At 42.7% G+C, this 24,255-nt stretch overlaps 1 protein-coding gene, 1 long non-coding RNA gene and 1 other non-coding gene across 10 annotated transcripts in view; 2 read left to right on the plus strand and 1 right to left on the minus strand.

Annotated features, from left to right (window-relative positions):
* Positions 1-24,255, plus strand: part of PHACTR1 (phosphatase and actin regulator 1) — a 572,466-nt gene that overhangs the window by 495,483 nt on the left and 52,728 nt on the right. For all 7 annotated transcript variants that reach the window (XM_019029631.4, XM_063707340.1, XM_063707341.1 and 4 more), the window contains 2 exons: positions 17,058-17,305; positions 19,287-19,443. In XM_019029631.4, the coding sequence (XP_018885176.1) occupies positions 17,058-17,305; positions 19,287-19,443 (405 nt within the window). The remainder of the gene's footprint in view (positions 1-17,057; positions 17,306-19,286; positions 19,444-24,255) is intronic.
* LOC109027331 (uncharacterized) lies at positions 1,302-18,981 on the minus strand. Of its 2 annotated transcripts, none has more exons than XR_002006490.3 (4): positions 18,771-18,981; positions 9,410-9,647; positions 3,444-3,596; positions 1,302-1,471 (listed from the first exon to the last, which is right to left on the minus strand). It is a non-coding gene; the product is annotated as an uncharacterized lncRNA (long non-coding RNA). The 2 variants fall into 2 exon arrangements; XR_008680739.2 differs by having other exon boundaries at positions 9,410-9,684.
* LOC115935203 (U1 spliceosomal RNA) lies at positions 3,436-3,599 on the plus strand. The gene has a single exon (XR_004070894.1). It is a non-coding gene; the product is annotated as a U1 spliceosomal RNA (small nuclear RNA).

Here is a 24,255-nt window from a genome sequence, read left to right on the forward strand (position 1 = left end):
TGCCTTATCTGTAAAATAAAAATAATCATAATGCCAGCAGCCTCATTAGGGTCATTTGTGAGGATCACATTATTTAATGAATCCAAATCAGTGGGGTTATTGCATGTCACACAGTAAGCAAATAGTATTGAACATTAGCCAGCATGGAAAATTTGTCTTCAGTGACCCTACAATGGTTTGGGTAAGTCTGTTTTTTGGGTAAGTTTCCTCAAATTAGATTATCTTCATTCCCCTCATCCTGGTGAGCCACATCTTTTGGAAGATGATGTTTTATCATTTCTTTTTTTTTTTTTTTTTTGCATTTAGATTTCCCCTCAACTTTCCATTCTAATAAATAACACTGCATTTTTCCCCCATTTTTGTACTTAAATCTTTGCTAGCCTTTACTCTTGTTCTTAAGAAACAAGCTTTTCTTAAAGTCATTAAAGAGTTGAATTCATGGTTATTTAGTGACCCTGTTGTGGAACAACTTTTTATTTGTTTATTTTTATTTTTATTTCAATCGTTTTTGGGGAACAGGTGGTTTTTGGTTACATGGGTAAGTTCTTTAGTGGTGATTTCTGAGGTTTGGGTGCACCCATCACCCGAGCAGTGTACACTGTACCCAGCGTGTTGTCTTTTATCCCTCACCAGCCTCCCACCCCTCCCCCTGAGTCCCCAAAGTCCATTATATCATTTTTATGCCTTTGTTATCATTTCAAAGATGATGCAGTGTTTTTATTTTTAATATCTGCAGTAAGCTCCGTGATCTAGTTGGCATCGATTCTAGAAGTCAGATGTAAAGTCCTAATCAGGACTCCTTTTCTTTCTGATCTTAATTCAGCTGATCTCTGTGTTCCAGTCTCCTATTAGTAAAATGAAGGTGGAATGTGGATCCATGTGGACCCTGAGGAATTTTAGGAAGATTCTTAATGGAATGCACTTTAAAGAAGTCTTTCCCTTCTCAATTAAAGGCAACTTCACACTTTCAGTCGCTCATGCCAAAAACCTGGAGTCACCCTTGACCCCTTCCTTTCTCTGGTTCCCCACATCTGACTGTCCGCAAATCCTGTCTGGTCCACACTGTACATACACAGGGATAAGATCAACACTTCCACATGCCCCTTCTTCCCCTGCCTGAGCCTCAGTCGGCCTTGCCTGGCTTACTGCAGTTTCTCCCACCTGTTCTTCTGCGTCCACACCTGCTCTGCAGCCCATCCCCACTACAACAGCAAAAGAGACAGGGTTTGAGGAAAGTCAGATCATGACTGTCTTTGTCTGCAAGGACTGCCATTTAAAAACACACACACACACAGAATGCGTGACTTAGATGACAGAAATTTATTGTCTTTCAGTTCTGGAGGCTAGAAGTCCAAGATCAAGGTGCCAACAGGGTTGGTTTCTCCTGGGGCCTCTCTTCTTGGCTTGTAGGTGGTGTCTTCTCTCTGTGTCCTCACGTGGTCTTCCCTCTGTGTGTGGCTGTTTCTCATCTCTGCTTATAAGGACACCAGTGATAGTGGATTAGGGCCCACACCACTGACATCATTGTAACTCCCTCACCTCTTTAAAGACCTTACTTCCAAATACAGTCACATTCTGAGGCACTGGAACTTAGGACTTCAACATATGAATTTATCTGGGGACACAGCTCAGCTCTTAACAATGGCTGTGCCCAAAATTCTTCTGTCGCTGTCCAACTCACTAAGAGTAAAAAGCAAAATCCTCCCCATGGCCCAGAAGCCCACACCCACTCCAAGTTCTTTTGCAAAGAAAAATCTACTTACTCTTCAAGACATTATTAAAATACCAGGTCCTCTGTGACCCCTTCTCAGATTCTGGTACAGATCTCTGCCCTCCTGCACACACCCCTTTTGCATACTTGCATCAGGTTATGTGTTTCTCTCTATATTCTGTCTTTAATGTAGACAGGAACCATCCTTGTCTCCTCATCTGCTATGGTTTGAGCGTCTCTTCTCCAAAATTCAGGGTTGAAACCTGAGTATTAATGGACTGCCCCTGTGGTCTCCCTCGCTTCATCGGCTCCCCTCTGTGTTGCTCCCTCCTCCCTCACACAGCGGCCTTCCCACCATTCTTGCACATTCTTGGACATTCTCGGACATGCCGGACACCTCCTGACGGGGCCTTGGCACTGGCTGTTCCCCTGGACGGACTGCCCTTCCCTCAAATATCCTCAGGGCTCCTACACTCACCTGCCTCGGGTCTCTACTCAAATGTCACATCCTCAGTGAGGCCCTTCCCGTTCAATATTGCAACGCTCCTCACAACACAGCCTGTTCCCCAGCTCCTTTTATTCCTATCAAAGCATTTTTCACCATCTAACGTTTTGTGTCATTTGCCTTTCATTCGGTTTGTTGCTCTTCTCACCTAATAGAACATACAGTCCACAAGGGCAGGAACTGTTTTGTTCATGGCTGTATCCACAGTGCCTACAACAGAGCCTGGCTTATAGGTTTGAGTGAGTGAGTGAGTGAGTGAGTGAGTGAGTGAGTGAGTGAGTGAAAGAATAACTGAATGAATGGAGAGCCTCTCATAGCTGCAGTGATATTCTTTCACTTATTAATCTGCTTCCTGTTGATGGATTGAGTTCTCACAAGGCATATGTTATATAAATATTAAGCAGTATTAGTGGTCTTTAACCTTCTATATTTTCTTTATTCTAACAATTTGAACTGTTCCCTCTGTTTGGAATGCACTCTCTTACATCCTGTCCTCTACCACCCAGAGCAGCTTCTTTCACAAAGAAAAATTCTTGTTCTTCAAGACATTAAAATACCAGGTCCTCTGTGATCCCTTCTCAGATTCCCATACAGAGCTCTGCCCTCCTGCACACACCCCTTTTGCATACTTGCAACAGGTTATGTGTTTCTCTGTATATTCTCTCTTTAATGTGGATGGGAACCATCCTTGTCTCCCCATTTGCTATGGTTTGAGTGTCTCTCCTCCAAAATTCAGAAGTTGAAACTTAATGGCCAATGTGTTAGTATTAACAAGTGGGGCCTTGAAAAGGTGATTAGGCCATGAGGGCTCCTCCCTCATGAACGACATTAAGACCCTTGTGAACGGGACTTCACACAACAGCATAAAGCCCTCTTGGCCTTCCACCATGTGAGCATGCCACGTTTCTCCCAGCCGGAGGCTGCAGCCCTCACCAGACAGCCAAACCTGCCAGCGCCTTGATCTTGGACTTTCCAGCCCCCACAACTGTGAGGAAATACATTTCTGTTCTTTTTAAATTACCCAGTCTTGGCTATTTTATTATAGCAGCACAAATGGGCCACAATCTGCCATAGTACCTGTCATGTAGGAAGTATTCTGAAACTATTTATGGAGTGGGTTTCATTAAAAGTTACTGTAATCTTTGAAATAGAAAAATATCTTACTTTTATGATCAATGTTTTGTTACAAACTGTCTCAATTATAGAAACAGGCTTTAGCATACTTACCTGGCAGTGGAGATACCATGATCACGAAGGTGGTTTTCCCAGGGCGAGGCTTATCCATCGCACTCCGGATATGCTGACCCCTGCGATTTTCCCAAATGTGGGATACTCGACTGCATAATTTGTGGTAGTGGGGGACTGTGCTTGCGCTTTCCCCTGAAAAAAAAAAAAAAGCAAGAAAAGAAACAGGCTTTTGCTGAGGATCCACTCCTGCTTCCCCTGTTGGACCATTCCTGTTGTGTTGTGTTTGATGTTAGAAACAACGTACAAAGTTCCTCCCTTAAAATTAAATCTAGATCTTTACTTGTCATCCCTGATAATATCAAACTAGAGCTCCAGATACTATAATTTTGATTATGAACTTTAGCCATCATTGAAGTACATCGTCCCTTCTTATTAATTCTCTTGGAGAAAATCCTTCATGAATGATAAAATGGGAGAGGGGTCATCATCCTTAGCTAAGGTAGGGATGCTAAGATCGCTAAGGTGTAGGGAATCGTATTTGATAGTTCAGCTCTATCCAGTGTCCTCAGACTAAACCTGAAAGTTAACTTCCAGAATTTTACGCTGAGACCTGAAAAATAGGAGCAAACATGTAAGGAGGAGAAAGGCAATGCGGGTACATTCTAGACGGATTAGAGGAAGAAGTGTGTTGGTAGACCAGGTGAGTTCACATGGGAAGAATAACTGAAATCTCTGAGTTTGATCTAAAAAGGTGAAATATGAATGAGTTTTTGTTACTAGTATCATTCATGCATGCTATCAACTGATGCAAAATATCAATAGATATTTTAAATGATGCCTTCTTTACACCCAGTGAGTTTTAGTTTAGGAAAATTTTAAGTACCATACATTTAGTTCTGATGGAAATTGCCACCTATGGGCCTTAAAAATGAAAAAATAAATACATTTCTGATAAATTCATTCTTTATCTACCTCTTCCTGTCCCAAAGTCCCTGAGCAGCTAAATGAAGAAAGCGCTGACATTTGCCAGGAAAAAATTTCAGGCAGTTACTGACTTGTAAACCTTGAATGAAAACAGGCCCTGCAGAAAGAAAGGATGGTACCTGTGTTTGCTTAGCAAATGGAAGATCCACCAATTCTTTGCTGAGTACATTTTCTAGATCAGGCTCCGTGCTTGGCACTGGGGATGTAACAGTGAACAAAATACAGAAGATAACCCTCAGTGTAGCTTAGAATCTGCTGGGAGTATAGACTGGACAGATCAGTACCCATGAGAGTGCAGGGAGGGAGAAGAATGTGCAACAGGAATGTCAACTGGTCTATGAAATTCGGAGTTGTCTTCTCTGAAGAACTGCATTTAAACTAAAAGCTAAAAGAGAGGAATAACCAGATGGAGAGGAGAATGGGAATGAGAGAACATTCAGGCAGATTAGAGGAAGGGGTGATATACTGTCTCCAGATAGAGAATGAGGTTTTTGATAAGAAAAGGGAGTTGGCATTTGTTTTCCAGGTTTTTAGAAGACATAGCATAGAGAATGAGATTGATGATGTAACATTGTAATCAGATATAAGGAAGAACCCAAGAGCCAACAGAGAGGACACTGAAGGTTTTTTAAGAAAAATCAGGCCAATAGGAGTCCCAAATGGTTTATTCATGTACTTATGTAAAGAAAAACCATACAGGTCGGATCAGCTGCTAAGGACATATCCAACTCTAAGTGCAGATTAGATATGTTGAAGTAGGTTAACTGTAATGTGAAATTTTGGAGAAGTAGAATGGCTTTACCTCTGCTGGCATAGTCAATGTACATCTGTGTTAACATGGATAAGCCAGTCCAATATGGATGATCAACTAGATGGAGGAAAGTTCCAGAGTCGTCTTGAACTCTTAGCAACACCCATTGATCACTGCATGCCAAGCATTGTGATAGGCACAGAATAACAAAGCAATCTTTCCTTTAAAATAATAACATTGATGTTTATATGAATAGTTTATTATTTCTTATAATGTCCCCTTTTTACATTTACATATTAGCTAGAGATGAATTTGTCAAGAATATTGAAAAAGGAATCATTTTTACATTGGACAGAAGAAATTGAAATCAGTAGACCCTCAAATCCCTCCAAGCTCTAGAATTCTATTATCCCATGATTATTTTTAGGCCTTTCAAAGAGCACAATACAATTTATAATCCTTGGGTAAATACATTTCATGGTTACAATTACTTTTTTTCATGTTGCCTCAAGGGTCACAGGAAATTCTAAAGAATAATTCTTCCTCCTAAACTTGATGATCCCTAGGGTTTCTTTTAGCCTTAACAGTCTAAATAATTATTATATTGGCTTATGTCTGTAATGTTTCACCTGCTAGTTAGGGTGTTCCCTGACAATACACAGATATGAATCAGTGCCTCAGCAAGAATGAAACTCTGAACACCTAGATGTTGTTTGTTTGTGAAGTGGTGTTGCTTTGTAGTTCCGTGTTTCTTCATGACATAACAAATGGCCTACATTGTTAAATGAAATATGTTTCCAGGGAAAGATTCTCTTCTTATGGTGATGATCATCTCTTCAAAATCTCACACAATTCCAGCTAGACATTTGTCCTTGCCCCTTGGAAGCCAGCACTGTCAATCTCTTACTTTAGGTCAGTTCTTTGATTTTAAAGCCTATATTTATCATCTTTAATTGCCTACACGTACATGTTGTTTTTCAGATTTAACTGCTATTCCAAGGTACATGATGTGGTTTTAGTGCAAAGTAATGTCATTATGAGCAAGACCCATCTTTCCCTATAAGGTTGGCAAGGAAATTGTCTAAGCAATTTCCTAAGTTGCTTAACTTTAAGGAAGTTAAAATGAAACTGTACAAACCATTAACACCTTTTTAAGGCTTAAGAGGATTTAAAAAAGGAAGTGTATTTTCAAAAGAAAGGGAATCTGCTTTTGATTTTTTTTGCTTCAATAGAAATCCTGCCCTTTTCCAATGCACAAATATTGACTCTTTGATCTTCTTGGAAACCATCGTCCAGAAAGTTTTGCGGATCAAAAATATTAAAACACTAAAGGAAATATGTTAATAAATTAGTGGGTAATATCTATAATGACTAATTTATGATAAATTGTTGGTGTTGACATGTACTCCTAGTTAAAACAGCAACTCTCAGCGCTGTTATCCAGGAAGCACACTGCACCAGCATTGTCTTCTAATTTCGCAGCTGCCTGGGAAGTAGGCATCTAGGCTTCTCCATTTAACTGATGAAGAGCCAAACACCAAGAGACAAGGTTAGCAGTGGCCCAGCTGGGACTCGCACCATTCTGCTGACTCTGTGTCCTGCCTTTTTAGTACCCATGCTCAGCCAAGCATGCTAGAACGCTCACCAGCGTCTAGGGACAAAGTCAAGTAGAAAAGCCACCACTGGTTTCTCCATCAGAAATAGAGAGTGCTGGGAGGGATGGGCTCTTGGTCAGACTCTGTGTGTCTTATGGTTTTGTTCATCACATCCCAATCCCAGATAATATTTCAGAAATGTGGGTCATTGGTCCCTGAAAGGACAGAGGCTGTGAACAAATTAATTTAAATCCATTACCACTGCTGAAAAAAAAAACCTCAAAATACATTTTCTATTCAGGAAGGCTCAGTACCCTCGTCTATATATAGAACAGCATAGTTTCCTGCTGACTAAAGTTCAACAAAAAACAAAAGCTTTAATGTTACATGTCTTATCTTAGAAGGCTAATCCTAGGCCATGATAAACCACACAATGTATGCCTGCTTTCTTAAAAAGAAGCTGATTAACTATTTTCTTAGGCTACATTGGTTATTTCTGCTATTTTTCAGCCTCAGGCACTGCAATTTGCAGCATAATTTCTCACACATTTTTGGTCTCCAAGAGGAAAGTGGCTGATTATTCTCTCTCCCCTCTGAAAACTCTCTTCATAACTTGTGCAGACTAAATTACAAAAGCTGTTCCTGTTGAAGTTTAATTTGGCTTTCAGTGTCATATTTGTAGATAATAAATTTTCTCTGTCCTTTGAGGAGATTAATGTCTTTCTTTTTTTTAACAGTGGATGCATTTAAAATCAGATATCAGAAAGCAATATTCCCTTTATTACATGTTTTTCTTTAGAAATGATGGTGAAATGGATCCCACCTATTTTAGAGAAAGATTAAGGATTTAAAAGAGACAGTGATTTTCAATTTTATGACCTGCCCTTGATTCCCTACAAGAGTTTCAAAGGTGTTTGCCAGCCAGTAATTCCCCTCCCATGGATGGGTCACAGTGATTTCCTACTCATCAGCCTGTACCGTGGAATGGAGATAAAGTGATGATTACAAAGCTCCCTTGAAAAGGGAGTGCCTCTTATAATGACCCAGACTCACTGTAGATGTCTTGGCATTCATTCCTGTATGAAAGACTGAAAGTAAGGTCTGGGCCTTACCCTTATCCAGTAATGAACATGAAAGATAAGTCAGTGTCTTCATTTTTGAAGTCTAGAGATCCCTTAAAAATATTCGGCCATTGAAATGGTAGGAAAAGGCCAGGCACGGTGGCTTACTCCTGTAATCCTAACAACTTTGGGAGCCCAGGAGTTTGAGACCAGTCTGGCCAACATAGCGAGACCCCATCTCTACAAAAAAAATCAAAAAATTAGCCAGGTGTGGTGACACCTGTTAGTACAAGCTACTCAGGAGGCTGAGGTGGGAGGATTGCTTGAGCCCAAAGGTCCAAGGTTGCAATGAGCTATTTAAAAAGAAGAAGAAGAAGGAGGAGGAGGAGGAGGAGGAGAAAAAGAGGAGGAGGAGGAGGAAAGAGAAGAGAAGAGAAGAGAAAAGGTAGAAAAAGGGAAAGGAGGCAGAAATGGTTATCTACCCGGGCTCTCAACCTATGCATCTCCTACTTAGTTTAACAGAGTTAAAGAGAAGAGTCGAGTTTTCCAAAAAGAAGGCTTGGTAAAGGTCATTCTTGGTGGGAACAAGACCAAGGGAATAGAGTACAGCTTTTCACCTCCCTAAGGCATCCTGTAGATGTGATGAGAGGAAGGCAGTTTTAAATGTGTGCCTTTTATTGACTCGGGACTGCCATTTTCCTCTCAAGCTTTCCAAATATGTCCCTTTTCAGTGTTTCTTGTGTAAATAGCAAGCCGTCTGTTTTAGGGATACTTCTGTTCATTATTTTCTGTTCATTTAAGCTGTTCCATCCTCTAGGGGAAAATGAGGATGAAACAAAGTCCTCATCCTTGTGAGCTTACTCATTAGTGGGAGCGACAGGTAATAAGCCTATGAATGTGTAATGTGATGTCGGGCAGGGACGGGGCACTGAAGAACCATTATGCAGGGTCATGGGAGGAGCGTGGTGGTGATGCCTCTCTATCCTCAAGGAGACGTGTTATTAAAGTGGCCACAACAGATACAAAACCCACTGCACGACCCCTTTTTATCAGCAGCGCTCCGTTGTGCAAGGCTGGATTATCCAGCCTGGTAATTATTCTGTCCTTCCCCTTGTCGCCTATTCTCTCCGCACACCTACTCACCCCCAGCCATGTGCTACTCACACAAAACTTGTATCCCCAAGTCTAGAATTCAAACCCCCTCCCTGTGTGTTCCATAATAGCGCTCATCATGGGACTCTTCACAGCAAAATTCAGAGCAAGAGAGTAGCTGGATTGTGTGAACATCTGTTATCCTTGCTTTTTGTTATAAAAATATTATAGTCCACGGTTTTTAAAATTTGCGGTATAAATTGCATTTCATAGTCAGCATATACATCTACAGAAAAAATGATGGGCTTTGCTGATTCTCCAGGAGAAAGCAACATGGTTCATGGAAAGAACACAGGCCCTGGGTGGGAAGACCTGAGTTCACATCCTGCTGTGATCACTGCCGAGTGATCACTGTGTTCTCAGAAACTTCATGTCCCCATTCATAAACAATCAAGATAATAACAATACCCTTCTTAACTCTGCAAGTTTTTGTGGCAATTAAATGAGATGATGAACACTTACAACACGCTTTCACAGGGCACTAAAGGACCATCTGTGGTAGCCATGTGGTTGTTTTGAAAGATGCTCCTGCTCCTTCATCCTGAGCTGTGGAACCCGCTGGTATCTTTAAGACATTGCGTGGAAATATTCCGAACTGGTGCATCTGTCCAACATCTTGTGAACATCATGGAATGCTGTTCGGCTTCTGCATGTTCATCCCTCTTACATTTGTCAAGAAAATGACATTATTTGGTGCTACCTAGGTGATAGGGAGCAGAAGTTCATCTGTTTTTCCCCTGGAAAATAATTTAAGGCCTTTGGTCTTTGTTTAAATTCATTATAGAATGTTAGTATAAGAAGAAACCATATAGATCTCATCAAGCTTAATGACGTCACCTTACAAAGCAGCCTAACTTTGGACAGTCTGAATTAAAGTGGGCTGACGGCCTGTGAGTATAGAATTGGAAATTGGAATATCATAAGCTCTCTCTGTTACCTCTTCTGTGCACACACAGTCCTGGAATGAAGGCCACACAGTACCAATGTGCTCTTGCTTGCATAGATCTCTGTGCCTTAGCTCTTTGAGTTGTCTTCTTAGGAAAATGACCTCTAGAGCACTATTTCCAAAAATCCTAATGCTCCTTTCACAAAGATAATTTCCCTACAACAGCAAGACTCTATCTAAGGGTCAGGGATCCTAATTTTAGCAAATTAAGTAATTGGAAATGTAATGTGGTGTATTCTGATTGTGTGTGACTTCAATTCAAATATTTGATCAACTTATCCATCAGTTCCAAACACATGTGCAATGTAGAGGTAGAGGCAGGAAGATCATCAGCCTCTGTCTTGGAGAGGCTCACAGTTAATTGGCGTGGGGGGTAAATGCTTAGCCTGTAATTATAACATAATGTGGCAGATGCTATAACAAAGCTGGGAACAGAGGCTATGGATGTGCAGAGAAGGGACTGATTTCCATTGGAAAAATCAGAAAAGGATGCTCAAATGAAATGAGATTTGAGTCATCCCTGAAAGATAGGCAGGATACTCTCTCTAGGCCAAAATCTGAAGGGTGAGTTCTGGGGCGGAGCAACTGCAGGAGCAGAGGGAGGAGGTAGGGAAGTCCACAGGGTACTTGGGCAATGGCAAGTGGTCTGATATGGCTGGAACCCTAGGAAGATGGTAAGGAATAATAACAAATGAGATTGAAAGGAGTTGGGGGGTCAGATCGTGAGGCACCTCTTAGTCCATGCTGTAGAGGGTGGAGTTGATCCAGTTTACAATGAGGCCTTTCCTGGCTCTTTTGATTAGGAGAATTATATGATTAGACCAGTTTGACAGCAGAATAGAGGGTGGACTGGGTGGGTGGGGAGGGGGAGGGTCTGGAAGAAGATTAAAGTTTGCAACCATTGGGGGACCACTACTTCTACATAGGCAGTGGTATAGTGACATCAGTAGATCAGGTCCTGTAGTCTGATGGCCTGAATTCAGTGTCTGCACCCCTCTGGTTGTGTGACCTTGGCCACGTGCCTTTGCATTTTCCCATCTAAAACGGGAAGATCACAATAGTACCTATCTCTTAGGATCCTTGTGAGGCTTAAGTGAATCAACACGTGGGACAGTGTGAGCATTTAGAAATGTTAACTTCCATCATCATCTGTAATAATCCAGTTAGAATGAACAAAGGTGGCCGGGCACGGTGGCTCACGCCTCTAATCCCAGCACTTTGGGAGGCCAAGGCAGGTGGATCACAAGGTTGGGAATTCAAGACCAGCCTGGCCAAGATGGTGAAACCCTGCCTCTACTAAAAATATAATAATTAGCCAGGTGTGGTTGTGGGCACCTGTAATCCCAGCCACCTGGGAGGCTGAGGCAGAGAATTGCTTGAACCCAGGAGGCAGAGGTTGCAGTGAGCCGAGATCACGCCACTGCACTCCAGCCTGGGTGACAGAGTGAGACTCCATCTCAAAAAAAAAAAAAAAAAAAAAAGAATGAACAAAGGCTCCATCTTGGAGGTTAGGATGAGATTCCTCGTGTTTACCTGTGGTTTTAGAAGCTAGTTAGCCCTTAGGAAGAGGGAGGGTGAACACAACCCATGTAAAATGAAGTCCATTTGAATTTGAAGCCAACTAAATGCTTAATGCCAAAGAATGTTGATGTGAGTGATCTAGAATAGATTTTATTACACGAGTCAGCAGTTCCTGTTGATAGGTACTCTGGAAGATGTGACTCTCTCAGACCACTGAGTGTCATTCAGTAAATCACTGATCTGGGCAAAGAATGAGAAAACCTGTTTCACTCAAGCGTCAGCCTGGAGCTTTTGCATTCATGGGGTAACTAACAGCTCAGGAACTGAAGGCAGGAGTGCAAGTAACTGAGTAAGTAGAACCCACGAGCATCAGCATCTTGTTGCAGCCCCCAGAATGCCAGCCTCAGACCTGACAAGTCAGGAACTCACATGAGAGGATCTGGACAGTTTTTCATCATTCAGCGAATGCTGCAGATTCCTGATAATTAATACCTAAGTGGCTTTTGAAGAGACTCACATGGTACAGTGCTGAGAATGCAGCAAGCAGCAAAGCCACTGTGGATGCTCTAGGCCAGTGGCTCCTAATCTGGGATGATTTCTGTCCCCCTGTCCCCCAGAGGACATTTGGCAATGTCTGAAGATTGTTTTGGCTGTCACAGTTGGAGGAAGTGCTGCTGGCATCTGGTGGGCAGAGGCCAGGGGTACTGCTAAGTGTACTGCAATGCACAGGACAACCCTCAAAGCAATGAATTATCTGGCCCAAAATGTCAGTCATGCCTGTGTTGAAAAAGCCTGGTCTAGACCAACATTTAACCAAAATGTGATATCTGCATCATTGGTGGTGCAGAAAATGAGTTTAGGACAACCTTTTATTAGTTTTAATATTTTATTGAATATTGTATGTACTTATGCATGTATCAGTATTGAAAATATATGTATTACAAATGTAAAAATATATCTTAACATGTTATGAACCTATATGATTTACATATAAAACCTGTTATTACAAAGATATCATTTGCTTAGGATGAGGTCACAATAGTGTTTAAATTTTTTAAAAAGTACTATACAGACTTAAAAAATTACAAAGTAAATAATAGTGTAAATGGACTTCAAAGACGCCATACACAAAAAAGATTAAGGAGGTGGGAGTATAATCAAGGTTTAGAAAACACTGGTTCAGATCAGGGCACAGAAAATTTTTTCTTTAAAGAACCAGATAGTAAATATTTTCAGCTCTGTTGCAACTACTCCACTCTTCTATTTTGGTGCAAAAGCAGCCAAGGTGATCGGTGAATGGATGGGTCTCCTGAACGCCCTGAGTATTAAACTCAGTGCCCCAGGAGTGGCCTGGTCATGGCAGGGTAGAATACTATTACCTACCCTAGTTAGTAGGACTTAAAATAGTTATAAATAATGATGCCCATTTTTTACACACGTTGTTGACAAGGTATGATATTTCCTCCATCTTGCCTGGGTACATTTAGTTGGGTGTGTGTTTTATCAAAGGACACATCTCATAAGTATCACAGTTCAACTTTTGCATGCAGAATTTGTAATAGAGTAGGTTCAAATTTCAAGCCCTTCCTTTACCAACTGTGTCCTTGTGGACCTATTAATTACCCTTTCAGAGCTTCAATTTCCTGCTTCATAAAATGGGGAGAACAGCACCTGTCCCATACGGTTGTTGGAAAGGTGAAATGCAACACTGTGTGTGAAAATTACACATTTAGTAAATGTTCTCTCTATTCACTCTCCCTTCTTCCCTTCTCTCCTTCAACTCTTTCAGTTATTCATTGAGGATGCCCTTTTTGTCATTGCCATTGATAAAGATGCTAACCAAGTCTAGAGCACCACATCCCTGCAGCACACCACTAGATGCCTCCCTGAAAATTAAAAAACCATCCCTTAGTTAATGCCTTTTGAACATGTTTTGCTGACTGCTTACAAATATATCTAAATGTCAGTCATTCCAGCCCATATTTATTTCATTCGGCTAAAGCAATAGACAATTACTGAGCATCTACTTTGTGTCAGGCACGATACTAGGCACTAAGCATAGTAATAGGAACCAGATACAAACAGAAGATGTGGCTTCTGCCCCACAAGGAGCCTACAGCCTTGGGTGGTGAAGAGAAGATAGTAAGCAAACAGATGATCATGGTTTTCACCCTTGAGGACTCTCTCCCATAAACACAGGCAAGGCATTGACTGAGACAAGTATTGAGAGAGAAATAGGAATGAATGAGGTGAAGATGGTTTGGGAACACATTCCAGGCCAAGAGCATTGAATGCATAGTTGCAGGTGATCAAGGGGTCAGTTGTTTGGAGACAGAAGTAAAGAAGTGGGAATGAGTCTGGGTTAATAATTTGGGCCAAATTATGTAGGGTGTGGCAGGCACGTGACATTATGTTTAAGCTACTGTTTGCAGGCTAATGGTTTTCACCTTCCTTTCAGAATGAGAGCCTGTATTTAGAGCAGATGTAGGTAATAACTATATTATAAAAAAAACTCGTGCTACAGAGACTGATGTTCTGCTGGGTGTCTGTCAGCAGCAGGGCACAGGCCACGTGTCATAAGATGCTGCATTTGAGTTGATTTGGTTCTTTGCCTCAAATAGTACAGTTCATGATGCGTTAACTGAATTTTCATTTGCATCACTCCTAGAGCAGTAGTTTTGTAGACTTGAGAGGCATTCAAAGTTCTCATGGGTGAGGCTCTTAGATCCGAGTTTTAGAAAGCCGCTCCGACAACTCTGGAGACTGGACTGAAACTGAGCCTGCTGTGAAACCACTTGGAAGGCCATGTCTGTCAATAACCAGTGAGGGTCTCATTTGAGGCCGTGTCAACAGGCGACTTCACATGCACCAGCCCTACAATTTGGCCAATGTCAAGAAGAGAGTAAGTGGCAAAACGTGGACTCAGATCTGTCTGGACTCCCCAAACTGAGGCCACATATTAACCTTCCCAGCCTCCTTTTCAGCTAACTTCTATACTCTCCTTTCTTTTCTTGCTCTCCTGTGGTTCTCCATAGTTACAAAAGGGGTGGATTTATCGGGGCATTTGTCTTCTTCTCAGGACTCTTCCTGATGCATAGTTGGCATTCAGTGGATATTTATTAATAGAATGTTTTACAATTCTTTTGGTGGATTCACCTAGCTTCATGGAAAACTACCTCCTTCATTCTTAAGGAAAATTAGGCATTCAAGCACATGCTAGGGTTCACACATCAAGAAGATGACCTGATTGGCCCCAGAAGTCTTTAGCTGTTTCTCTAGTGCCCCAACAGGCAGTCATTGGCCACCTGACCAATCCCTATTTGACAAACCCAGTAGCATGGTACCTGGTACCTTTCAAAGTAGCCAGCTGTCCTCCATTTAATCCCATCCTATGCAAGAAGGTCTCTCGCTGCCCATGTATCTTTGAAAGAGAGGAAACCACAGCCTCTTGTTGATCACACACTACCTATGAGGTGGAGTTTCTTATCTTTGCATTTTTCTCTCTTCTTTATCTTTTTGAATCAACTTGGAGCCTTCTACCTTAAGGAACTCATACTCTCTAGTTTCCAACTTTTTTCCTTAAAAGATTCTTCCCACCAAACAAGAATCTATTGACTGCTTTCATCCCCAGCTCCCGGCTGCCGTTATCCCCAGCTCTGGAACCATTGCCAATTAACCAAAAAGTGGAGAGAGGAAAAGACAGGATTCAGGCACAACATGAGCCATGGAATTACATTTTTTGGCCTCTTCCATCCTTACTTCCTATAATACCCAATGTGGAAATCCAAGCGCAGTTGGAATGGAGTGGCTGTCACTGATAAAAGGGCTGCTTTGCAGGGTGGGCACCAAGTCCCCAGCCCCACTTGCACCACCCTTCGCCACCCTGGAGGCCATCTATCGTGTACTTCACCCTCCTGCTCCCATTGTCATTTGTATTCAATTAGGTGGGAAATGGGCCAACGTAAACCACTAATGTGGTAAACCACTAATAAGATGCTGCATTTTGTAAATAGGTGATTTAATCCTATTCAGTAGTTGGCTTTTTTTTAAGTTAATTTAGTTCATTGCCTTGAACATCATAGCTCATAATGTGTTAACTAGATTTTTCCATTTGTATCACTGAAGAGTTATGTGAAAAATACAAAGAGAAAAACAGCTCTTTGCAAACAATGGAAGGAAGGAAGTTAATTGAATTTACATTAGGCATGGCAATAATTTAAAGTGTAATTGAAAGTTTTGAAGGAGAGGCATGCATTCATATGTCATAAGACAGATTTCTTTTGGATAAAATATTCAAATGTAGGACTTATGATATATAATATAACCTCATGCTCCATTTCCTTAGGCATGTCAAACACTTTTGGATGGTAAAATGCATTGAGTTTCCTGTGTTTAGAAATTCCTTAAATGAAAGATATAAATTCCACTTCCAGTTAATCTGAAAAAGAATTACAAAATTTAACTATGGTTTCTGGCTTCATATTCTATGATTCTTACTAGATTTCATGCAAAGCCTGTCATAAAAAAGCGTTCTAAGTTACTACATAATCCTCAGCTAGAGGATTAAGAAAATAATTATTTTCTTTATTTTTGATGACACGCATTTAGTAACTTTCAAACAACAAACTTGTATAGATTTTTTTTTTCTTTTTGAGATGGTGTCTCGCTCTGTTGCCAGGCTGGAGTGCAGTGACACGATCTTGGCTCACTGCAACCTCTGCCTCCCAGGCTCAAGCGATTCTCCTGCCTCACTCTCCCAAGTAGCTGAGACTACAGGTGCTTGCCACCACACCCAGCTAATTTTTGTATTTTTAGTAGAGAGAGGGTTTCACCATGTTGGCCAGGATGGTCTCGATCTCTTGACCCCGTGATCCGCCTGCCTCGGCCTCCCAAAGTCCTGAGATTACAGGCATGAGCCACCACGCCCAGCAGTATAGCTTTTTTAGTTAACAAAGATATTTGATCCAAGTTGGTTCAACTTAAGAGGTGGAACCAAAAACATCATCCTCGATGCCTCTTAGAAAACTGACCTGCAAAATATCCAGACTGGCATTACCTGTGGCTCCCTGTGGGAGAGAACTTTCTCTAGGTCATCGCTAACAATGTCATGCATGGGTCTCCAGCCTTGTGTCCATCCCCCTCTTCCCTTTCTCAGCATCTCCAGCCACAGCATTTCAGTCTTTCACATACTCAGTCCCTATTAGTCGCCCTGTGTAGCTTTAGAAAACTAGAACCTCAATTATTATCTTTCTCTCCTGAATCTGTAGCTTCACTATCAAATTAATCCTTTACCCTTGCTTGTAATTTTTTTTAATTATGATAAATACAGATAACATAAAATTTGCCATCTTAACCATTCTAAAGCATACAGTTCAATGGCATTAAGTATGTTCACATCATTGTGCAACCATCACACCACCCACGAGGAACTGGATTTATTATTTCCTATCCCACGCCACTATTCCCATCAGGAAACCGTGCCATCTTAAAATGATTCCCTGTAAGGTGAGCAATGGAACTTTACTTGCCCAGTAGACCCTTTGTCTCTTAGGACTGGGCAACTGAGTTTTAAAATGGTTTTGATGCGTTTATATAGCACGTTAGCCAAAGTGAATTTCCTCTTTCCTCCTTGTCTTTAAACAGCTCTGAGCAGCGGGTCCCCTGTTCCACTTCTTACCACAGCTCTGGGTTACACTCGGGTGATGGGGTCACCAAAGCAGGACCTATGGGCCTTCCAGAAATAAGACAAGTGCCAACTGTTGTGATTGAATGTGATGACAATAAAGAAAATGTGCCTCATGAGTCAGACTACGAAGACTCTTCTTGCCTGTATACAAGAGAAGAGGAGGAAGAGGAGGAGGACGAAGATGACGACAGCTCATTATACACCAGTGCGTTCATCTTAACTCGTCACCAGGGGTGGGGAAGCATGCTATTGTAGAAAGACAGCAGAGAGCGGACCCAGCAGCCCGGCAGTCTGGGTTCTAATCCCTGCTCTGGTGTTGACTGGTCCTGGGTCGTAGGGCAGCTTAGTCTACCTGTTGGGGCCTCAGTTCCTACATCAGTAAGAGGAGAGGGTAAATGTCCTCTAAATGCCCTCCTTAAATTCCCTCCTAGCTCTAAAAATTACTGCCACCTCCTACCTCTTTAAATGGCTTCTTTGTTGCTTCTCTTAGGATGCAACTTCTCCCCCACCCAAAAAAAACTTTAAGAAGTTTAAAACTCTGTCCCTGTCTAGCAAACACTCAAATACTACTCACTGTGTATGCAACAAATTCACTTTTTAAGCATACCTCAGCAACTTTAGAAGGCCTCAATTTAAATTTCTTATTTATGACCTTTAAATGTGCTAAGAGACAAGAGAAGAAATGAAGAAAGCAAAGTTCAAAACCTATCACACTGGCCATGAACAGTAAATAAATGTTAGTTACGTGAGTACAGCCTGATATTTGGCCAACTTTTTAATAAATGAACTTATGAGAATAGCAACCATGCATTGAACATGTACTGTGTGCCTGACAATGGGCTACAGTTTTAATCTCTCACTTACATCTCACAACAACCCTGAGGCATGGACACTATTGCCTCATTTTACAGATAAGGGCAGAAAATAGAGAGACAAGGCGCTGGCCCAGGGCCTCACGTCTGCTAAGGGGCAATGCTGAGGTTTGATGCGGGCTCTGTCACATTCTGAAGCTCATGTTCTAAAACTAGTGGAGGAAGAAAGAAGAAAAGCACTACTCATTCAAGCCCAAAGCCATCCTCAGACTTGTTGCCTGCTGGCGTTTTCTCTTGCTCTCTACTTAACAGGCTTCAAATAGCTGGCTCCAAGTAAGACCTGGCGAGCTATGAAGGGATCCAAGTGATGTCAAGGAAAGAACCACACAGGGCAGCCAGAGACCTCAATGATCCATGAATGGAAGGAGCAGCTGCTCAGCCCGTTTGCTGTTCAGTATCCAGAGAATTAAATGTTTTATACAGGGGTTTCTCAACCTCAGCTCTCCCGGCATTTGGGACCAGATAATTCTCTGGTGTGGGGCCGTCTTGTACACTGTGGGATGCTTACAGGCATCCCTGGCTTCTGTCCGCTAGATGCCAGTAGCACCCTCTGCCTGCCACCTTAGTTTTGACAACCAAAAATGCCTTGGGATTTTGCCAGGTGTTCCCTGGGGAGCAAAATCACCACAAAATCACCACTGGTTGAGAACCACTGATTTATATCAGATGTAGGGAAGCCCTGCCTCAGCTGCTCAGAAACCCTGGGGTTGAAAAGAAAAAACCCATCCCAGGATATTGCGTGTTTCAAAGCCCTCACCTCCACTCCCACCCCCAACCAGCCCCACTTTGTCCGCCTACCTTTTTTCTCCTTCACGTCCCCCCAGCTCCAGTGTAGTTGATCTTTTCTGTGTCTTGAGATTTCCTGGTGTAGCCTTCACCGCTGAACTTCTGCAGACACAGATCCCCGCCCACCTACTGCCTTTTGGACTCTCATCTCTGCTTCAGGTGTCAGCCCCTCCTCCTCGTGAAACTTCCCCTAGTTGCTAAAAGCCTCTGTCCTATCTCCCCCTTTGCAGTCCACTGCACCCCACAGCCAGTCCTGCCCTCCTTTGTGATGTCGCCTGCATGCTAGACATTCCTGGAGAGCAGAGACCCACTCACAGGTTCCCCATGTGCTGTCCATGTGCCCCACACAGTGCTAGGGGTAGAGTGTGTGGCAATGGCAGGAACTCTAGGAACTGAGGCATTAACCACTTTCAGGTGTTAAAACCTTGATGACTTCCTTCCTGCCTTGTATCTTATGACCCAGGGTTGGCCCTGTGGGAGCCCAGGCAGATATGTAAGCCTTAATTGACTCATTTCTGTCTCCTACAGGCTCCCTGGCCATGAAGGTCTGCAGGAAGGACTCCTTAGCCATCAAACTCAGCAACAGGCCCTCCAAGCGAGAGCTGGAAGAAAAGAACATCCTTCCCAGGCAGACGGATGAGGAGCGGCTGGAGCTGAGGCAACAGATTGGCACCAAGCTCACCAGGTAGGACAGCGGCACCCTCTGCCTCCCTGGCAGCGGGCCTTTAGCTCGCCAGGTTCTAGCAAAAGAATTCAGTCTCGGCCGGGTGCAGTAGCTTATGCCTATAATCCCAGCACTTTGGGGAGGCCAAGGCAGGTGGATCACATGAGGTCAGGAGTTCAAGACCAGCCTGGCCAACATGGTAAAACCCCATCTCTACTAAAAATGCAAAAATTAGTCAGGCATGGTGGCCTGTAGTCCCAGCTACTCGGGAGGCTGAGGCAGGAGGATTGCTTGAATCCGGGAGGTGTAGGTTCCAGTGAGCCGAGATCGCACCATTGCACCCCAGCCTGTGTGACAAAGCAAGACTCTGTCTCAAAAAAAAAAAAAAAAAAAAGGAAGAGACAATGGAAAACATCCCATTTTGTCTCCAAGGTTGTTTCTATAGTGCCCTCTCCTTTATTTATCCAAATCTTGGAAAATTGACTTGATTCAAGGTTCAGGGAGAAATTGAGAGGCAGGTTTCCAGGGAGAATAATCATCTGTAGAAAAGCCTCCATCATCTGGCCAGGCACGGTGGCTCACACCGGTAGTCCTAATACATTGGGTGGCCAAAGTGGGCAGATTGTTTGAGCCCAGGAGTTTGAGGCCAGCCTGAGCAACAAAGTAAAACCCCATCTCTACATAAAATCAAAAATTAGCCAGATGTGGTGGCACATGCCTGTGGTCCCGGCTACATGGGAGGTTGAGGCAAGAGGATGGCTTGAGCACAGGAGGTCAAGGCTGCAGTGAGCCATTATTGTGCCACTGCACTCCAGCCCAGGTGACAGGGAGAGAGAGAGAGAAGGAAAGAAAGAAAGAGAGAGAGAGAGAGAGAAAGGAAGGAAGGAAGGAAGGAAGGAAGGAAGGGAAAAGAAAGAAGGAAAGAGAGAAAGAAAGAAAGAGAAAGAAGGAAAGAGAAAGAGCGAAAGAGAAGGAGGGAGGGAGGGAGGAAGGAAAGAAGGAAGGAAGGAAGAAAAGCCTCCATCATGTAATAGAATTGAAGACCTATGGAGAGATAAGGTGTGGTTTGATTAAGCACAAAGCAATCAGATAAACACACTCTCTGATATATGGTTAAGTGGTTGGTAGTGATGCTTCATTACTCCACTGGGACTCTTTTTGAGTGATTGCCCTTTATGTATGGATATTACAGACATGGGCATAGCTTTATGTTATATTAAGATATTAACCACCCGTGTATGTATTTGTAATCAAGGGCATGTTTATGTGACATTAGGTAACCTTTGTTGAGTACTTACTATTTGCCACCATTCTCTAAACATTTTATATGTATTACATCGTTTGTCTTTGAGCCTGTCTATAAGATACACCATTTGTATACCCATTTTACAGATGAGAATACCAGGCATAGAGAACTTTGGTTACTTTGCATAATGTCACACAGCACAGCTCTGGAATTCTCTCTCTTGAGCCCTTACTTTGTACCAGACACTGTTGTGAGTGCCTGGACATAATGTGTGGAAGTCTACCAGGGTTTAATTCTGATTCTCCCTCTTACTAGCTGTATAGCCTTAAGTAAGTCACTTATTCTCCTTACCTGTGTTTCTGCATATGTAAAAGAGTGAGTTGTGAAAATTAAGCAAGTTAATAGAAGTATTTAAAACAGTATCTGGCCCATAGCAAGCAATCAGTTACCTGTTTTCACCGTCACGTTTGCATTGTACAAGTGAGAAAGGTGGTGCCTAGAGGTTATGTAGACATAGGCGTCATCCAACAGTATGCCAGTATTCTTCCCTCCCACCTGATTTATTTTGCTACCTAAGAGCAGCTTCTTTTTCAAAATTAACTTGGTTTCCTCTTGGAGGATATTGTAATGGTACAGGGCTTTGTAAAATGGTCAACACTGATGGATGATTGGACCTAGTGTTATGCAGTCTTTAGAGTCATAGAATGAAAACATCTAACCACCTGCCACACACACATACATACTTTCTGTCATTGACTGAAGTAACATGGCCTTCTCTTTTAATACCTCAGTGATAGTTACAGCTCTCTAGAGAGCCTGTCCCATTGTTGGAGAGCCTTGTTCTTAGACATTCTTCCAATATTGAACTGAAATCTGTCCATGCCACTCCCACCCATTGGTCTTATTCTGTGTTTTCTGCACCCTCATCCCCCATAACATGGCATGCTTTAGCATACTTGAAGACAATGATCCTGGCTTCCCCGATCTCTCTCAGGTTACATAGAACCAGATCTCAGTTCTGAGGGTGGTTGGGGTGGGTGGGTGTGGTTCTGGGCTACTCCTGACCCAGCTTGTTCAAGTTTACACATTATCCTCTAGGGAATTAGAAAAAAGAGAAGGAGCAGATCTTTTATTATAGCTCCTTCCCCTCACTTCCCATTCCTCCAGCTCTGCTACAGTACAAGGAGAGCCCCAGATATGTGAGGGGCAAATGAAGATTTATCTGCAGATGGGAGTGAGATGCCAGAGCATCTGGCTGCCCCAGTGACCTCTTCTGTGCCAAGTGTGAGAGAGAGATGGGAAGCATAGGAAGTTGGCCTGTGAGGCTGGCCACCTGCTTGTTCACTGTGGGGTCCTTGCACCTGGTTTAGACTAACACAGTAAAAAAGGGCACCATTGCCCCAGAGCATACTCCTAAAAAGGGAGACAATCCCAGCCTCTCCTGCCTGAATACATATCCACAAGCCACCACCATGATTAGCTAGCAAAGGCAGCCACAAAACCCAGAGGTGGGAAGAGACATAAACCATCCATGCCCTGAAAGAAGTTATCTGCATCTGAAATCTTATCCTGGTAAATCAGCCCTTTCCCAACTCTTCCCCTTATAAGGATGCTTAAATACTGCTTGGAATTTGTAACATCCACTGAAGGTTTACCATAGTATACATCGTTCCCAGCCCTCTTTCATTATGGCGGATGGCAGGCGTATTATTCAGTTTGCTGCTATGAAGAAATACCTGAGACTGGGTAATTTATAAAGAAAAGAGGTTGAATTGACTCACAGTTTCCCATGGCTGGAGAGGTCTCAGGAAACTTACAATCATGGCAGAAGGCACCTCTTCACAGGGTGGCTGGAGAGAGAATGAGTGCAAGCAGAGGAAATGCCAGATGCTTATAAAACCATCAGATCTCGTGAGACCCACTCATTATCATGAGAACAGCATGAGGGAAACTGCCCCCATGATTCAGTTACCTCCACCTGGTCCTGCCCTTGACACATGGGGATTATGGGGATTAGAATTCAAGGTGAGATTTGGGTGGGGACACAGAACCAAACCATACCAGCAGGAGAAGACACATCAACTAGGGTCAGAAAGACAAAGTACAGAAGGCAGCATATTCAAGCCATTGAGATGGCCTGCATCCTTCCTCTGAATCCACTTTGTCCTTCACTCTTTCAACTAGGGAGTTTCTTTCTTTGTGGTAAGACCCTTGGAAGCTCTAGCCAGATTGCAGGGACTATACCTACAGGACAGACTGTCAGGCATGCCTAGCAAATTGGCAAAGTTGTACAGAGTTCAGCACATCAGGCAGATAGGCCATATCTATACCTCAAGGTCATTTTTGAGGTAGCACAGCCATTAATGCAGACCCAAAGAGTTTTAGGGACTATTCCCTTTAGAACTGAGAGCTCAACTCTGTGCTTCTAGCCACCCATTCATCCTGAAGCCAGGGCAGAATGAAGGGGAAATCCGAGAACCAAAAAGTGACTGTGGTAGAGAGCGAGCTACTCTGGAGTAGAAGTTTGGGTTCTGGCTCTGATTCTTTCATTCTCTAGTCATTTGCCCTGAGGGCATTAGACTAGGTCATCTGATTACTGTGTGCAAAATATGTGCTTTATGATCACAAAAAGTAACTAAAAGAATGTACACGTGTGCTGTAGAGTTGGCATTTCTGAAGCTACAAGGCTGCAGCATTCTCTGGCTATTAATGTACTGGAAATCTTAGGCTCTTTGAAAAGCATGTGGCCAAGTCTGTGGTCCTCATGGAGTCAGCAAGATAGAAAACATAATTTTAGCCTGACAGTTCCAATAACATAAGAAAAGAAAAAAAAGACCACGATATGTAGCATTCTAAGAATAATCCCAAATTGAGGGTGAGGAATGGGAAACAGAAACACCAAGTAAAATGATGTCAACTTCTGCAGAACCTCCCAGCATTAAGGCAGAGTTTCTACATAAAAATGCCAAAATTACTGTGCTTCCAAAAATGTTTACTTGTTGAGGCTATTGGGCAGACTCTACTAAGTCTCAATAAGCAAGTCATCTGGATTTTTTAATAAATAACTATTTCAGTCAACTGCCATTGGAGACGTGTGGACTGCCCCAGAGACATGAACATTGGTCAACAGGGTTCACATGGCTCCTCCTCCATATGTATACAGACTTTGAACTTCAGGATGGCACAGAGGACCAAGGGGTGGTGAATGATGCCATCCACTGGGGTGCCAGGCGAAAATTGTAGAGCTTCTATTTACATTCATTTCATATGATCCTTTTTAATATGGTTATTTGTGCCTGAATTGTAATGTGCATGGTGTATCACTGCAGTAGTACCTGTGTCTTATACATAAAGGAATGGTACATATGGGGACATTTGCTTAGATTCGTATTGATGAAGTTCTCTTAGAATCCACTGGTTTGAGTGTCACTTCTCAGTGCTACATGAGTAGCGCTTTTCATCTCCAGTGGACACACAGAGACCTCAGGGCAATCCCTCACCCCACCTACCCCGCCCCATGCGAAACCATTCTGCATTCTCTCTAGATCTCCTCTTGGGATTCCACATCCTGAACTAGGAGGTGCCCT

The sequence above is a fragment of the Gorilla gorilla genome, chromosome 5 (genome assembly GCF_029281585.2).
Source record: "Gorilla gorilla gorilla isolate KB3781 chromosome 5, NHGRI_mGorGor1-v2.1_pri, whole genome shotgun sequence".
Lineage (NCBI taxonomy): Eukaryota > Metazoa > Chordata > Mammalia > Primates > Hominidae > Gorilla > Gorilla gorilla.